General features: G+C 42.1%; 1 protein-coding gene across 2 annotated transcripts; it reads left to right on the top strand.

Annotated features, from left to right (window-relative positions):
- Positions 1 to 1322: 1322 nt before the first annotated feature.
- Positions 1323 to 17912, top strand: si:ch211-195o20.7 (cytospin-A). 2 transcript variants are annotated; one of them, XM_052086848.1, is made up of 12 exons: positions 1323 to 1632; positions 2608 to 2733; positions 4817 to 5419; positions 5559 to 5611; positions 12911 to 13398; positions 13567 to 13660; positions 13736 to 13802; positions 13958 to 14018; positions 14132 to 14228; positions 14987 to 15103; positions 16539 to 16598; positions 16749 to 17912. In XM_052086848.1, exons 2-12 carry the CDS (start codon positions 2694 to 2696, stop codon positions 16836 to 16838), a joined length of 1770 nt encoding a protein of 589 aa, XP_051942808.1. In that variant the 5' UTR covers positions 1323 to 1632; positions 2608 to 2693; the 3' UTR covers positions 16839 to 17912. The 2 variants fall into 2 exon arrangements, with proteins under 2 accessions (XP_051942808.1, XP_051942807.1); XM_052086847.1 differs by having other exon boundaries at positions 1324 to 1632; positions 13564 to 13660.
- Positions 17913 to 18402: the final 490 nt, after the last annotated feature.

Below are 18402 nucleotides of genomic sequence, written 5' to 3' on the forward strand. Positions count from 1 at the left end.
GAAATAGAACGAGTCTATGAATATAATTTTCTTGGACTAGTAATACATACCAAACTATCCTGGAAGCCACACATAGATAACATAAAAAGAAAAGTATCCAAAACTATCGGGATACTCCACAAAACGAAGGATGTGTTGAATAAGAGCTCCTTGTATACATTATATTACTCATTATTACTACCATATCTGACCTACTGTGTAGAAATATGGGGAAAAGCCTGTAAAACGAACACACTCCCCGGTTTAAAATTACAAAAAAAAGCAATCAGAATAATCAACAGGTCGAAATACATAGAACCCACAAATCCAATATTCATCAAATTAAACACAATGAAATTCTACGACCTGGTTGACTACAAAATTACTCAATTAATGTATAAAGCACATAACAACCTCCTTTGCCAAAATATCCAGCAGCTTTTTGAAATTAGAGAGAGCTGGTATCATCTAAGGGGCACTAATCAATACAAAAAATCCAGAACAAGAACAAACATTAAGCAAAGGTGTGTATCAGTAATTGGTGTCAATCTATGGAATAAGCTTGAAACGGATCTGAAAATGAGCAAATCGTTGGAGGAGTTCAAAAACTAATTCAAAAGATTAGTGCAAAATAACTACATGAATCTGAATTAAAATAGATACATTTGATATACTTATAAAATATTGTAATATAACTGTTTGTTCTTGTTTTGGATTTTGATCAACTTAACAATTGTATTCAAGGAATGCTAATTATAATGAATATCAGAAAATCGAAATACAAAAGAAGAAAGAATAACTATATATATACAAACCAAAAGGTGTAGAAATAGAATAGCATAGTATACACAAGGGTAAAAATATTTAATGATATGTAGTTTTTCATTTCTTTGTTTTGAAAAATGAACAATTCAGTTACATTATAAGGGATAGGACTAGATAAGTTATTTACTTCTTCCTACTCCTTTGAGCATATAACTGTGATGTGTGTTTTTTTTGTTTTTTTTTCTCTTTTAACTATTTCTAATTTTCCTTTTATAATTTTGTTTGACCTTTGTCAACCTGTTATTGTGTGTACTATATATGCTCAATAAAACAAACAAACAAACAAATTAGTATGATTTGTACCAGTCTTTCTTAATATACATATTTACAAGTATATGTAATGCACTTCGAAATATTTGCTGAGTCAGAGCTTGACTACCTATGACACAATGGGAACAGTGTGTCATTCACAACATTATGCAAATCTGATCTCAGCAGCTTGTGCGGTTACGTTAGTGCACAATGGGGACGTCAGACAGCAAATTAGAAGATGACTCAAAACGCAACCAGTTTTTTTTGGGTGGGGGGGCGGCAGTGGCATTTCCTCTCCGCCCTCTGGTGGATGCATACAGCGGAACTCCTCACAGGCACCCCTCGCTTTACATCGTTTTAGCGAGCCTTCTCGCCTCACGGACGTGTTAACTTCATGTTAGGATTCTTCTGGAAAAAAACCGAACCGGAATTAAAATGTGTTTCAAGAAAGTCGATGTAGAAACTTGAAGAAGACTCGGCGAGGCAGTGCGCCTGGTGAAGACGCGCTGGTGGAAGTTTCGTGGGGACGCTACCAACTAAACGGATTTTTTTGGATTACTTTGTCCGCTTTCAAGGGTTTGTGTCCATTTCATATCTAAGTAGTGGCTTGCTATTTATTTTCCCTGAAGTAGATTGGTTAAGCGCTACCTTTTCAACATGTGTCACGCACTTTATAGAAGTTGTATTTGTTCATTAATCTTAAGGGTTTAAACTACTCTTGTTTTATATGTGTCCACGCATGTTCTAGATTTGGCACATTGATTGCAGTATCTCAATGAAATGCTTTAAACTAGGAATGTTTGCCTGCCCAGGGTATATTTGCGTCTATACGCAGGATATATTTGTATTTGGGATTATATTTATTTATTTATTTTCACCCGCAAAATAATAAAGCACGCGTTTTTTTAACCTAACAAATGCAAGTTACTGATATTGAAGCTTTTGTTATCTGTTTTTCCATTTAAAAAAATCAGTTTAAATACATTTATTTGCAATGTCCTTCCATAACTATTTGTCATGTCCTTGTTTATGATAATACTAATGCAGCGTGTTGTACCGGAGACAAATTCCTTATGTGTTCTACATACTTGGCCATTAAAGATGATTCTGATTCTGATGTATAATATGATATATTAACACACATTTTGATGAGAGTTTAGTCACACCTTTACTAATAACTTGTTGCTTTGTCACCAGTAGCGCCAAACTGAGATTTGGACTTTTTTTTTCTTTCATCATTTTTAACTGCTTATTATATGATAACCTACAGTGTATTAAATTGGATATGAAGTGGCCCCCGCTGCCTTCCATCTTTGTCTGACCCAATGGAATTTCGGACATCCCTCCCTTATACACGTGCAATTGCTATGATCTCTTCTTTGATAAGAGCTCTTCTTTTAAAATTGTAATGAGAAGCAACAGTCACATGTGAAGGTCACTATAGTGGGTAGAAACTCAGTTTAGAAATGTTTTGAAGAGGCTTGAAGTTACTGGGTTGTTTTACCAAAGAGATAGGACCTCATCCATCATCCGTATATGCCGCATGTGCAGGTCATCTCAAGCGGCACTTTGATCTGGGCTGGGCAGGAGAGCAGCAAGAACCACCAAGGCCCTTCTGAGGCCAGACTTTCTGCAGGATGGGCAGCTTTTCCAGCAAGGAGAGCCATGGACTCACCGGTGGGTCACTGACACATACTACATGTTTTGACCCTGTGCAAAAGTTGGAGAGAAGGACACGTGATGGCCAATCAGGATGAGGAAGGTTACAAAAGGGGAAACAAGTGGAACGGCTGTGCATGCGGAGGCAGGAATCTTGGCAGCCCTCCTGTGTGTTGCTCAGCGAGTGGTCATTCTCCCCGCGGCCCCATGTCATCCATTTGGCCCAGCTGTGATGAATCGGCAGAATTCCCCGGTTTAGCACAAGGCCAGCGGATTAATCATTGAGGCTTAATGCTATCTGACATCCACGCTCAATCACACACAAACCTTTTTATATGCACGTACACGCGTGCGCACACACACACACACACACACACACACACACACACACACACACACACACACACACACACACACACATTCATTCATTCAGTCAATCTGCCACCCATGTACATGGATGGACGAACACATTTACGTCTGGAATGAAGAAATAAAAAGGGAAGGGAGGCTTGAGGAAGTTATTAAACAATCCTCCCATTCTTTCCCAATGAGTTGCTGCATAGTTGCTGCTTTCACATCATTAAAAAGTAAATCCCCCTTTTTTTTAACAAGCCATGATACTTTCTTTTGTCTTAAAAAGAAGAAGAAAGAGGGACTCGGAGATCTGGTTAGTGCTCAGTGTGTATCTGTATGTCTTTGTGAGTGATTTGTGGCATATTCTGAGGGCCAAGCGAAATTCAATGACCCTGCGTACCCAAAAGAGTTAAGATTTTAATGTTAAATTTGGAAATTCTTGCTTCTGTCGCCTGTCTGTGTGTCCCAGAATGTTGTGGTTTATTGATTTTGCTGTAATTTCCCTGTTAAATAATTCCCACCGTCATGGGCAGCTCACTGAATGGTGTTTTCAGTGATAACATGCTAGAGGAGTGACCATTAAAATATTTTCGTCCCATCATTCCTCCATGACATCATCTCCCGATGATGCAGACACTCACTTGGCCATTGTCAACTGTTTTTTTTCCCACTCCACTCAAACTGTATTCACATTCCTTTCCTAAAAGTATTGCTTTATGTTTAATGTGGATGTGTTTTTTGAGAACACTGATTTTGAAAGATTGTAGAATGGAGGTTTGGTATTATTTCAAAATGGAGAATTTTCAAAACTATTTCAAAATCAGAATGGGCATTGGCACTCCCTCCGTGAGCCGTCATCTGACTGTGGTGGAGGGGTTTGTGTGTCCCCATAATCCTAGGAGCTAAGTTGTCTGGGGCTTTACGTCCCTAGTAGGGTCACCCATGGCAAACAGATCCTACGTGAGGGACCAGACAAAGCACGGCTCAGCAACTCTGATGATGACCAAAAACAGTGGACGGTGTTTTCCCTTGCCCGGAGGCGGGTCACCGGGGCCTCCTTCCCATGGACTCAGCACCTATGGAAGGGGCCCACCGATGAGAGTGTTTGGTTCGCATTGCCGGCACTAAGTTGGATTTATTCCCATTGAGTGTTGGGCTTCACCTTTATCACAAATTCTGTTCATAACCTTCATGGACAGAATTTCTAGGCACAGCCGAGGCATTGAGGGTGTCCGGTTTGGTGCCTCGGTATTGCACCTCTGCATTTTACAGATGATGTAATGCTGTTGCTTCTTCAAGCCGGGATCTCCAACTCTCACTGGAGCAGTTCACAGCCGAGTGTGAATCGGTTGGACTGACAATCAGCACAATGTTCCTCAGTCGGAAAACGATGGAGTTCTCTATCCAGGTCGGGGATGGGGTCTTACCCAAAATTTAAGTATCTTGGGATCTTGTTCTCTTGCTCTCTTGTTGACGAGTGAGGGCAGGAGGGAGCAGGAGATTGACAGGCTGATCGGTACATCGCCTGCTGTGATGAATCACAATACCACTGAGACCACTTGAAAATGTAGCATTCCTGAATCGTGTCATGCCCCACGTGTAGAGATATCGATTGACTTATCTTCATCATTTAGTAATCTTTGGCAACAAATACACCCACCTTCTCTGTAAAATTAGCTTGCAACACCGATACTGGTCTTACGGCGAGATGTGGACATACTGCTGAATTTGTGATTGTTTCCTCCAGGGAACCAATTGGATAGTTTCCACACTCCTCCTGCTTCTCCACAAAGTGACGAACCTGGAATTGTACTTGGTGCCCCCCGGCTCCTCCCCTCCATAACACCGAAATCTCCCATTGCAGTTCCGTCTTTACCTCCTGTCTCGGTGCTCGCATCCTCCAGCGTTAAGCGATCGCAGCCAAGCTCTGCCATTCCTCCACCTGAGTGGAGGCCTCCTCCACCTCGGCTCAACTCGGAGAGCTCGGCAACTGTCTCAGTAGTCAGTCCAGTGTCAACCAAGCCGGAATGTACATTAGCAGTGAAAGGACACATTACCTCGGGCAGAAATGGGGCTCCTTCTATTTCTACGCCTCGGACTGTGGTCGCACAGGGCAAGTGTGCGCCATTCAGCCCTGCAAAGAGCCCATCGTCTACGTGTAGCTCCTCTCTGGCTGTGAGCAGCTCTTCCGGGCCAAAATGGAGAGAAAGGGACGGCAGCCTGAGTCAGTCTTTCTCGCCTGGTCCAGAGGCCAGAGATGTCCAGTCCAAGGAGCTGGATAAGTTATTGGACGAGTGTCGGATAACATTAGGTACCTCTGACAGTAATGATGGGCCCACGGATGTCACAGGTAAGACCTGCAAAAGATTTGTGTGCCTTTCTTGTTCCATCACGGGCTCATTATTTTCTTGCATCGAGAAGGGCCAAGTGTTTCTTTGACCTTTAATTTTGTATTGATGTGACATTGTCTGACATTTCTCCCCCATCAGAAATGCTGAAACATCTCCAGGCAGAGGTGAAGAATTTAAAGAGCCATATGCAGGTGAGATGGTATTCAATCATCTGTCAGTCCACTTTGTATAGTGTTTGTCTTCATGAGGATCATGGTTGCTGAGCTTGCCTAAAAGGCGGCAATACACCCGGGCCTGCTTGGCATCGTGTGTCATGTTCGTTTCACTCTCAGATTGACCCCATAGTGCATTTTTGAGCCTTCATTTGGACATAACATGAAAGTTTTTAGAATGTTGGAGGGAGCCGGCGTACTTCATCTAGACCAGAGTTGAGATTCGCCATGTGTATATATCAGCGGTGGAACGTTTAAAAAAAAATGGACTAAAAGTTCAGTTCGAATGTTTGCAGTGGCAGATATCATACAAAAGGCAACTCAATGTGCTTCACACAATCAAAAGCACAACACCTAAAAACACCTACAAACAAAAAGATAAAGCCAATTTAGAGAGAACAAAAGTGAAATCATGAAAAGAACATACATTGACAATAATTAAACACGTTTACGATCGAGGAATTAAAAAGCAAAGCAGGGAAACAAACATTTCTGACAGTGAAATTGATATAATGCTCAAAAGACTTTCATCAAAGTTATGGGGAATAAAGGATAGTTTTGAACCTAGATTTAAAAGCATTTACACTTCAGCCATTCATTTCGAGTTAAGTTGACAGAGATGGACTGTCATAGTTGACAAGAATACCGCAGTGAAGATTACTCTTGTCTGAATAAAATGTCATCACATTAAGAAGGCATTTCCACAAACATTCCTCGGTTGGCTTAGATGTTTCCCACTCCTCTGAAGATGTTGTAATCTGCAGTGATTTCCTGTTTCCAATTCTGACCCCTCCCTTAGGAGAGCAGCTCGAGGCACACAGCTTCCTTCAGGTTACAACAGATGCAATATGACACAAAATGGGCCCTCCCTTCTTAGCTTTTCCATCTGCAATTGCCATGGGATTTTATGACATAGTATATCAAAAGTGACATACTTAAAATTTGACCCAAACCTTAAAGAAAAAAAAAAGCACAAAAAGAAACGTAATCTACTATAATGTAGAAGAACCTTTTATCATCGCGAAACAGCAAATAATTCTAAAACATATTTTATCCTTGCAACTGTTTGAGCCATGATAGATTCAAGTGTAAAAATCCAGGACGGAGGTCATCCTGCCTCTTGAAAACGATAAGCAATTGACTCGCATATATGTGATGCTTGACTTTACGTTTAAAATCCGAGCACATTATTTGTGTTCTTGGAAGTATCTCCTTCATGTTTCATGTCTCCTTCCTCTTTTTGCCCACTTTCCTTCATCCCCAAAGAGGCTTGCAAATATAATCCCTGCATGAGCCAGCACAGACCACAGGGAGAAAAAAAACATTTAGAGGTAGCCGTGTATTAGAAATTGAGGCAATCCAACACTGTGTTTACATGAGCCCTTGCCGGGCCAATAGAAGTTGCAAAGCCTGACTTTATGAACCCACTCTGTCTGCTCTGCTGTCCTGGGAGCCTTTTTGTGGGGAGCTGGCGAAAGGAGGAGAGGGGGGAGTAAAAGTACGGAGGTGGTTCTTCACAATCGGCCGTTCAGGACACAAAACTTCTTTTGTTTTGCTCATTGTAGTGAGGTAGAGGAGGGAGGAGGGAGGGAAGGATGATGCGCTTGATCACACTGGCCATTTGTTTTTACGTCTGTTGCGCACGTGAGACAGAGCAGAGGCACAAATACAGGCAGGGAAATGCGCTGTGGATGATTTCTACTGTGAGAAATGACATCTCTCCCTATTGTGCCTCTCTGTTTTCTTCAATTCTTATTCCTGTGCGCGAGAGCTTGAAAAAAAAAATAAAATAAATTTTCTTTCTGATGGGATTTCTTCATCTCTTCCACCATTCTACCACTTCCCTATAAGCTCTTTCGCCTCCATCTCTATTCTGTGTTTCAACCATGAAAGGTCTTTTTTTTTTATTTTCTCATCCCCTTTCATACTACAATAAGAATTTCAACATACAGCAACTATTGGGATATACCTTTTAGAACCCATGACCTTCAATTCATTACACGGTGTCTGTGGATTCTTAAAAAAATCTCCAAGGAAACATTATGGAAAATTGTCTTATTTATGTTTTTACACAAAAATAAATAAGACAATTTTCCATAATATGTTTCCTTGGAGATTTTTTTAAGAATCCACAGACACCGTCTTATTTATGTTTTTACACGGCGGCCCGATAGACCAGTGGTTAGCACGTCGGCTTCACAGTGCAGAGGTACCGGGTTCGATTCCAGCTCCGGCCTCCCTGTGTGGAGTTTGCATGTTCTCCCCGGGCCTGCGTGGGTTTTTTTCCGGGTGCTCCGGTTTCCTCCCACATTCCAAAAACATGCGTGGCAGGCTGATTGAACACTCTAAATTGTCCCTAGGTGTGAGCGTGGATGGTTGTTCGTCTATGTGTGCCCTGCGATTGGCTGGCAACCGATTCAGGGTGTCCCCCGCCTACTGCCCGGAGACGGCTGGGATGGGCTCCAGCACCCCCCGCGACCCTAGTGAGGATCAAGCGGTACGGAAGATGAATGAATGAATGTTTTTACACAAATAAGCTGGTGTATGGAGTGGCAGCTCACACGTCAAGCGCGCAACTAAATGAACAAGCCATTTTGCACTTACATGCATCCATCCATTTCCTATCTTTCTGAACATGCCCTAAATCTAACCTATCACAAAATCAGCGGCGGCCCCAGTGGGCAACTGGTGAGCACGTCCGCCTCACAGTGCAGAAATGCAGGGTTTGATTCCGGCTCCGGACTTCCTGTGTGAGGTTTGCATGTTCTCCCTGTGCCTACTTGGGCTTTCTCCGGGTACTCAAGTTTCCTCCCACATTTCAAAAATATGCATGGCAGGTTCATGGAACATTCCAAATTGTCCCTATGTGTAATTGTGAGCACGAATGGTTGTTTGTCTATGTGTGCCCTGCGATCGGCTGGCAACCACTTCAGGGTGTTCCCTGCCCGAAGACTGTTGGGATATGCTGCAGCACCCCGCGCGACTCTTGTGAGGATAAAGTGGCTTGGATAATGGATGGATGGATATTTTGTTTCATTTTCTTTGACCAAATTCAGTTAAAACTGCTTTTTATATTGAACATGCTTATTGTGTGGATCAGACCTTTGTTGGCATAAATGAGAGAGCCTCTCAAATATTCATTCATTCATTCATTCATCTTCCGAGCCGCTAGATCCTCACTAGGGTCGCGGGGGGTGCTGGAGCCTATCCCAGCTGTCTTCGGGCAGCAGGCGGGGGACACCCTGAATTGGTTGCCAGCCAATCACAGGGCACACAGAGACAAACAACCATCCACGCTCACACTCACACCTAGGGACAATTTAGAGTGTTCAATCAGCCTGCCACGCATGTTTTTTTTTGGAATGTGGGAGGAAACCGGAGCACCCGGAGAAAACCCACGCAGGCCCGGGGAGAACATGCAAACTCCACACAGGGAGGCCGGAGCTGGAATCGAACCCGGTACCTCTGCACTGTGAAGCCGACGTGCTAACCACTGGACTACCGGGCCGCCTCTCAAATATTCATTAAAATATATATTTTTTTGCTCACCACACCCATATATTGGACAAGTCGACTATAGATTTAAGTTGTAATATCACCAATCGGCACTAGATGGAAGACATGTATTAGTTACACTTACACTGGGTCTTAGTGTGACCTATACTACAATGTTAATTGGCCTGATAGTGTCGACATTTTTGGAGGATTTGGAATGATATGCAGGACAAATTTAGTACCTCAATAATACTAGCATTTTGAGTGAGTTGATTTTTGCAAAAAAAAAAAAAAACAAGTGTGCAAAATTAGTTCTTGCAAATAATGTTTGTTGCTTGTTCAGCAATTTTGTGACATAATTGAATGGTAATTTTTATGCAATGGAGCTGTTTGCACTGGAAGAAAAAATACTGTATGTGGTTATTTTGTTGTTGCTTCCAACCCTTTATTGCTGGGGTAAGATCATGGATCTTTCATACATATGTGCATTGAAAAATGAATGATCAAAAATCAAATACAGTATATAAAGAGCACATATATTTCAAGTATGCACATACTCTGTTCATATTTACAATTGTATTTTTGTCATACATCTGGTTCGGAGGTGCATGGTCCTATGCGGTCCCGCAGTAGAACTGGTGAAAGAATGTTGCCCCCTCCACCATTTAAGTTGCCCATCTCTTAAGTAGATCATCTTAGACACCATCTGTCTGTGCTTATGCGCAACATCCGTCTTTAATTGTCCTAACCCACCCAAAAAAAAACAAACAAACAAAAATCATTTTCTGCTTATGTAATCATATTTGTTCCCCTTCTGGATATTTTATAAATCAGTTCCAGGTGACCGCTGATAGACATTTGCCGTAATTCACTCGTATTCCTCTTCTCCCTTAGCTGAAGTTTGTGTTGAGGTCACAAACGTTGTTTGGAATGAAAAAAATGTTGACTTTGTCTAGACTGTGAGGAGGCAGTCATGATGTTGAATGTGAACACTGTGCTGAATTATGCGGTGTGGAAAACATGGCACTGATTTGGGACACCTTTCATTTTGATGGCCATGTGCATTCAATGCAGCTCGTTTCATCTCCTGAATTCTTTTCAGGTGCAAGCAATGTGCTTCGTTGAGGTGGTATTCAATCATTTTTGGGTGGCTATTGCAGACTTAAGAAAGCTCAGAGAAAGACGCACTTTCAAAGTTTAGATGTTTCTCCAAGTATGTGTCAAAAGAGAGGGAAAAACTGGGTGGAGAAGACAATGAGAGAAAAGTGGATTGAACAATAACTCTTTCAGAGAATCACCAGAGCGTGTATGTGTGTGTGTGTCTGACTGTACACCACATCTGGTCTTGCTGTGGGCCACAGGTCAGCTCTTCCGGGACTGTTTCTCTCTGTGTGTTCATCCTGACGATCCACACCCTTATCTCAGTGTGAACTGAGGAGCACCCCTTCCTGTTTCCTGAAACAGACGTGCTCCGATTGGAGTGCTCATGACCAGATAAGCAAGACAACGTGAAGACAAGATCCTTCAAACCCAAGTGTGTGGGTTATTTTTATTATTTTTTGTAATACTTATTGTAGGACTGAGTCTTAATCGGGCTGTTTGACATGATTCCAGGATCGAGTGCCAAATTGCACAAAACTGAAACGTCAGATCAACTGATCATGGAGTTTTGTGGCGAGGCAAAGGAATCAGGAATGTGTGTGTGGGGGCGAGAAAAGAAATGTGAGATGTGTGCGTACAGTATAATGGGGTCCAGCTGTGGTTTTGAGTCACCGGTCAGACCAGGGAGCGTCGTCTTGGCTCCATGATTACTTCCCCCTCTACATCTCCATCCCGTTGTTTATCTAATTACTCACCTTCTAACCTGTGCTCCTTCACCAAACTTCAGAACCATCTGCCTTATATTGCCAGGCAGTCTGTCTGCTGCCCCCATTAAATATGCACCCCTCTTCGTTGAGTTCTTGTTTCAGCTCTGCTATTGATACTAGTGAGTGCTCCTTTTTTTATTAGATATTTTTTTGGTCCCTGCCCAGTGCGCCCATGATATCAAGAGCGCCTGAAGGATAGCTCTAAATATTTAATCACACAATCGTAACACGGAAACTATTTTGGCACCATCGTTATCAAATCTTGCACTTTAAAAGGAACACCCCGAAGAGAGGAAACCCCCTTTTGAAATGAGGTAGACTACAAGTATTAATGACACATGGTTCGTGTCATTAGCCTTCCTCGTAATCCTGTGTTAAATTGTTATTTTTGTGTGTTTTCACAGACACATTTTTTTTTCATAGTCGGTCTCATGTCAGCCAGAAAGGCCTCCCTTTTTGCTTGTCTGGGCTCGCTACAGCATATCATTGAATTCACATTGATCTCAGCTCATCACACCCAAATATTAGGCCAAAAAGTAATGCAAGTAGTTAGTGATAGATTCCCCCCTCTTTGTGGAGTTGCGGAATATAATACGCAAATACGTAAAGAAAAGAATAGCTTTGGCCCAGACATGCTGAAAGGTGTCCACATACGAGATAAGAAAAGTATAAGAGCGTAGTAGCCCCCCTGGCCCCCGCTCCACATATACACACACACCATTCCCCAGCGTATTCAGTTTAAACTCCTCCTACTGACCTATAAAGCCCTTCACAATCAGGCCCCCTCCCTCCTACCTCTCCGACCTCCGTCACCCATACACTCCTTCCCGCAACCTCCGCCCCTCAAAGACAAACCTCCTCGCCGTCCCCGTGACCAAACTCGAAACCTTGGGAGGACCGAACTTTTTCTGTCGCCGCCCCCATCCTCTGGAACTCTCTGCCACTACACATCCGCAACTGTACTGACCTCCAATCCTACAAATCATTTCTTAAAACTCACCTGTTCCGCAATGTTTTTAGCACCTTTTCATCTCTTTTACGTATTTTGTGTTGTTTTTCTCCTTCAAAATGTGTTTGTCTTAAATCTGTATACTGTACTTTGCTTAAAAGTATACATTTTTATCCTGTGTTTTACATTTTTGTAAGGCGTCTTTGAGAACTATGAAATTTTTGTCAGCATGTTTGCTTTTTCAGAAGTATTTATCAAACTGTTAGACCAAGAAGCTCTCGGTTTCAGTTTGATGTGTGTTTAATTAAGCTAAAAATCATTGTTTTGGGGATGTGGGAGGAAGTTGGAGTAAGCATGAGGAGAATGTGCAAACTGCACACAAGACCAGGACTCCAACCTCGGACCTCGATATTGTGAGGCAGCTTCTGCCGAGCCATTTGTGAAATTGGTCAGTCCGTAACAGTGGTCAATCATTTTTTCTAAAGAGTTGACCTCACGGCCCGGTGGTCCAGTGGTTGGTGCGTCAACCTCACAGTGCAGAGGTCATGGGTTCCATCCTGGTTCCGGCCTTCCTGTGTGGAGTTTGCATGTTCTCTGGGTTCTCCGGTTTCCTCCCACATTCCAAAAACATGCATGACAGGCCTATTGAACACTTCAAATTGTTCCTCGGTGTGAGACTGAGCGTTGATGGTTGTTCGTCTGTGTGTGCCCTGCGATTGGCTGGCAACCGGTTCAGGGTGTCCCCCGCCTACTCCAGCACCCCCCGCGACCCTTTTGAGGATAAAGCGGATCGGCAAATGGATCGATAGATGAAGTTTATCTCGTGAGAAATTGCCAACATTTCTATCTTATGTATCCTTAGCACATGCAAAGTCACGTTCGTAACACTTAAGCGAAGATGAAAGACACCGTGCCAATTCATGGTAGTTCATCGAAACGCATCAAGGTATCTGCTTGTTGTTTCAGAGTGAGCGGACGGAATGGCTGCAATTCCAGGCTGACCTTCAGGTTGCCGTGTCAGTGGCTGACCGACTAAGAGCCGAGGCCGAAGAGGAACTGACTGCGCTCCGAACGGCCCATAAAGATGTGGAGAGGGAACTGGCTGCTGCCCTGCACAGACAGAAGGAGACCGACATGCAGCTTGTCACTTTGAGAGGGGAGCTGGAGGAGAGCAGGCAGAGGCTAGCTACCCTGAGTCAGACTCCAGACAAAACTAACGCCTGCGAAGGAGAGAAGACCGAACCTCTGATGAACTCTGACAGCAGTGAGGGAAGCCAGAGGGGGAAGGAGAGAGGGGTGTACCGGCTAGCAGGGAGTGCGACTGACAGCGTTGTCAGGGAGGACTGTGTGGCTGTCACTAAGCGATACCTGAGGAATGTAACCAATGAGGAAAGGAGGAGGGAAGAGATGCGATCTGGTGAGACGCGAAGAACAGCAGCCACTGAGAGGTCAAGGTGAGATCAACGGTTTCTATTAAGAAGGTCTGGAGAAAAAAAAATGGAGACGCAATCACTTATTTAATCGGAAAATGGAGCAATATATCCACCGGTACTTAAATTCACAGCTGGAATAGCTTTCCTTTGATCAACCATTTCTTTTCATGTGCTATATTGCTCCAGAAGCCTGTCCCGATTACCAGCGCACTCGGACTCCCTCACATTACAGAATGGAACTTCCCAGTCAACCGCCTCCACAACACTTGAACCAAAAAACAAAGTACGATAGTTTTGCTTCACATCGTTTTCAAAGCATGCGATATGCTTGGAAATAATTTAATGTATTTTTTCCAAGAATTTGGTACCGCTTAGAGGACGAAGAAGCCTGGACCAACAAGAGAGCAGGACAAACACTGATACAGGTGTGTGTATTTCAAGGGTCTTTTTGTTAAGTGTTAAGTATATGTTTTACATGATCATGTTGTCTGTCCTCGACATTATTTGGCACATTCTGGCACTGTGTATATTTGTTAAAAGAACATTGCTTGTTACGTAATGCAGTACTTTTTCATTGCAGGGAAACGTGAAGAAACTCTAAACAAGTATAACTCAACCCTCTCTGACCTGCCACCAACCAAGTGAATGGGTTACACATTAAAAATTCATTCCATCAAGCCAAAACATTTTTTTCCACATAGAGTAAGTGATGTAACAAAATCTAACTAGAAGGTCTCAAACTTGCCTTGTTTAGGTTCCAGGATGGGTTCAACCTGCTCCTGCGTCGTCATGGAGGCTCAAAGAGGAATTCTCTATTACGTTGGTGTCAGAGCCAAACCCAAGGCTACAAAGTAAACCTTGATTCTTGTTCTTGATATAGCATAGACAATTGGAGTCGATATTGTCGTTAGTAGTACGTGACAACGGCTTACATGATGTTACCTGACATTTAAAGACACTCTAACGCACAGTGTATTTGAAACAATTTGTACTTGGTCTTTGGCAGAGTCGTGGCTTACATAGCTGACTTGTTTGCATTTGTTCAGTTCCCGGACAAGAATTATTCACAATCATCCAATGATGAACTGCTGACCAGTCGAGGGAGTAATCCACCTTTCCATCTTGACCTCAATTGAGTTATTCATCCCTGAATAGCAGATGCACTTTTATGAAACCGATGGATTGATTGAAATCTTGGGCCATACGTCTATTTTCAAAGATTGTTATAAATGTACTTTTTTAATACAGGCATACTATTCACGATATGAATTTACCCTGTAGATAAGAAAAGTATTTCCTCAAGTTAGCATGTATCCCTTTATCATAGCTGATGTTCTTCAGGCTTCAGATTGGCCAAATGGCCGAATGCGTTGGGCATGTAATGCCTCTTGTTGCAGAGGTTTTAGCCTGCATTTTTATGACAGATTAAAAAAACAACAACACAAGATTTGTCAACACAGTGTTGGTAAATATCTAATCCTATGTCTGAATCGTGGTTAGTTTATGGTCTATATTTCAAGGGTATGATGTTTCTTCTCCCGTATGCTATATTACAATATGTTGTCATACATCAACTGAAGTATTTCCTTTTTGTTTTCCTTTTCAACAGAATATTGACATTACCAATTTTAGCAGCAGCTGGGTGGATGGCCTCGCGTTTTGTGCCGTTTACCACAGCTACCTCCCCTCACGTATTCCTTATAGCAGCCTCAGCCCAGACGACAAGGTGAGCTTGGTCATTTTGGATCTTGTTGTTCGCAATACATTGATGTTTTCGCTACCTGACGCACAACTCCAATAACTCAGTCTCTGGCTGCATAGTAATCATACTGCAACAAAAACAAAATATTAGAAACACCTTCCAGGATGATGCGCTATGACTAATGATAAGGGTAGAATAACATCTTCGTCATTAACACTCACTAGCCTCAACAATACTGTAGGTATCCCTGCGACTGAGTTCAAATAGGAACACGAGCTGTGTCCATTATTGGCTTGACAAAAAAATAATAATGCCGCGCGTGTGTAACTGCGCGGACGAGGCTCTCGTCACTTCTTCCGCTTCCTAGGCTAAAATCAACTCCTCCAGGTTTAAGGTTTCTTCTTTCAGATAAGGGTCTTTTTTCTGGTGAAGAGAAAAGTCTCTCACCTTGCTGACATTTTCGTCTGTCACTTCCGCCTTCGTCGGAGAGCTTCCACCTTTGTCGGGGGGTAAAAAAAAACAACAAAAAAACGTAAGCCTATTTGAACGAATAAGAAGACCATGGATGGCATAGCGCTAAAAAGCTAGTCTCTTTTGTTGAGATGACCCATCAACACTGCACTGAAGAAACAATAGTGTTGAAATTTAGTCAATTTTATTTTGTCAAGTGATTGTACACAGTAAAATCACGTGGATCGAGCTTTTTTTTAAAGTAGACTGCATTTCTACTCCAAACATGTAAACACATCTAAATCCAGATGATTATATTCTGTGCAGCCACTTGACAAAATTAGGTTGAGCAAATTCCACACATTTTTTCACACTGAGATGCCAAAATGTGGTAAACTTGCAATTAAGTCATGAAAAGGTGGGGTACACTGTACCTAATTCTCAGCTACAGGATTCATCTATTTATTTTGAGATTAAGGAAGTGATACTTTCTAGATCATGGGTGTCAAACTCAGGCTGGAGGGCCGCTGCCCTGCATGTTTTCCAAGTCTCCCTGTTGCAACATACCTGATTCAAATGATCAGATCATCAGCAAGCTCTGCGCAAGCCTGACATTGCACCTGTTCATTTGAGTCAGGTGTGTTGCAACAGGGAGACTTGGAAAACATGCAGGGCAGCGGCCCTCCGGGACCTGAGTTTGACATCTATGTTCTGGATGCATCGGATCATTTAATGAGCTAAACTACCCCTAACCCACATGTGTCAAAGTCAAGGCCTGAGGGGCAAGATCTGGCCCGTCACATCATTTTATGTGGTCCACGAAAGCACATATCAACTTTCATGGTCCTTGCTAAAAATCTCTCCCAAAATCAAAATTTCTCATGCATAATAAATAAAGAGAAAAATGAGTTTCATGCCACTGTCATAACCAATCCAAGATGTTAAAAAGGTTGAGTGACTTTATTTTAAACCCCATTCATTCATAATTTCTCATTTTGTTTCTTTGCAGAGGCACAATCTCAGTTTAGCATTCAAAACAGGCGAGACTGTTGGAATTGTCCAATCTTTGGTAAGACACTGAACCATAATACGCTTGTGGTTAAGGCCAGGCCGTTCCTGACTTTGACTATATATGGTCAATTAAAAAGAAATCCACTTCTGTATGACAAATACACAGCTGGTTAAAGACTAATGACCTTTTAAACCATCTGCTTAACAGACTGTTGAGGACATGCTGCGTGCAGGTGGTCCTGACTGGCAAATGGTCCTGAGCTATGTGGAGAGCATGTATCGTCACTTTGAGATGTAACTGATGGAGGTACTAAAAGTCAGCCTTGTCTATGAAATTGTCATCCAAGGGCAAACTAACTATGACAGCAAAGATGCTGGCTTGGCGCGTTTTTCTGTACTTGGGTTATTCAGTGAAAGTTTACAACCTGTATCCTTTTGACCTTAAAGTGAAGCAAAAGATGATCTTATGTGAAGAAATGTGACTTTGTTGAGACTGGCTCATATAAAAAGCATTACGTTTTGGTGTATATGTCGTATAATGACACATAATGTTTGCCTTGTGTATACTGAATGTATTTTTTTAATTCAAGTTGTTTGTAAAACTGAAGGAAAAGGGTTGACTGTGTTGCAGTGCGAAAGCATTATTTTTAAAGTATGTCTCATCAATGAGTTTTGTAATTGTGATTCACCTCTTATCAGTCTGAGTCCAAAGTGTAAAACATTGATTCATCCCAATGAATACAGTCTAATTTATTTAGGAAGTGCCATAGGCTTGTGTTCAAAGTGAAAGTACATTATTGCACTACTAATAGCCTGTTGGAAATATAAAGCACATTTGTTGTAAACGCCGCCACACTGGTACTTAACTTACACAAGTACTGCATGTGAATGTTATTGTATACATGCTATGTTCTGACTTATCATTTCACGTTAAATATACAGTTGAGCCGATACCTTTTTATCAATTGCCCAATGTGCACTTAAGACCGGCACTTTATCTATCTGAGAAGCTATTGTAAATGTGGACTGCTGCTTTGGTCATGCGTACACTTATTTGGTTGCAGGAGCAGTGTCCAGGCCTGGCTGGTAATGATAATGTAATGTAAAAGAATGACATTGAAAGTTTCATGACGTTAAATACTCAGGAATGTGCATTCGAGGGGGGCAAATACATATAATATACAAGGCGGCACAGGATTGCATATCCATCACACTAATACTTAGACAAATGCCTTTCTGAGACTTCTTGAAAGTGGACTTTGTACTCCTTATATGTACATGCCAAATATTTGACAAACCTCCTCGTAAAATGTTAATATGTAACTAGTGTTAATACCAAAGAATAAAATGTTGACATTAACTAAATGTAAAAGCCGGACGTTGTGGTTTATCTACGAACTGGAAAGATAATGCACAACAGCGTTTCCTCCACTTTCAAGTCAAGGCAGAGGAAGTTCTAAATAGGCTACTGTTCCATAAAACAATTCCGCTTGTTCCGTACAGTAGTATGAACAGAGCCCTGGCTTGATGATGGATTATTATGGTCTCTATCACCGCCCTGTGGTAAATTGAAGTAACTACAGCCGAGTTACAACTCCCCGTACTTCTTTTAGCTGATTTTCCTTGCAATACAATTTTAGAATTCCAACAAAATTAACTACAACGATACAACAATTCCCCTTGCCTGGCACAACAAGAGATTCACAGTTTATTTGTGACTTACAAAATAACTTTGACATTCTGCCCGGATGTGAGCTGTGAGAGGCTTCAGCACACCAGTGAGCCTCGTGAGGATAAGGATGGATGGATGGAACAACACTGAAAAAAATACACTTTCCCATAAAGTAAAGTAGTCAGTGTTC

Source organism: Hippocampus zosterae, chromosome 14, assembly GCF_025434085.1.
Source record: "Hippocampus zosterae strain Florida chromosome 14, ASM2543408v3, whole genome shotgun sequence".
Classification (NCBI taxonomy): Eukaryota; Metazoa; Chordata; class Actinopteri; order Syngnathiformes; family Syngnathidae; genus Hippocampus; species Hippocampus zosterae.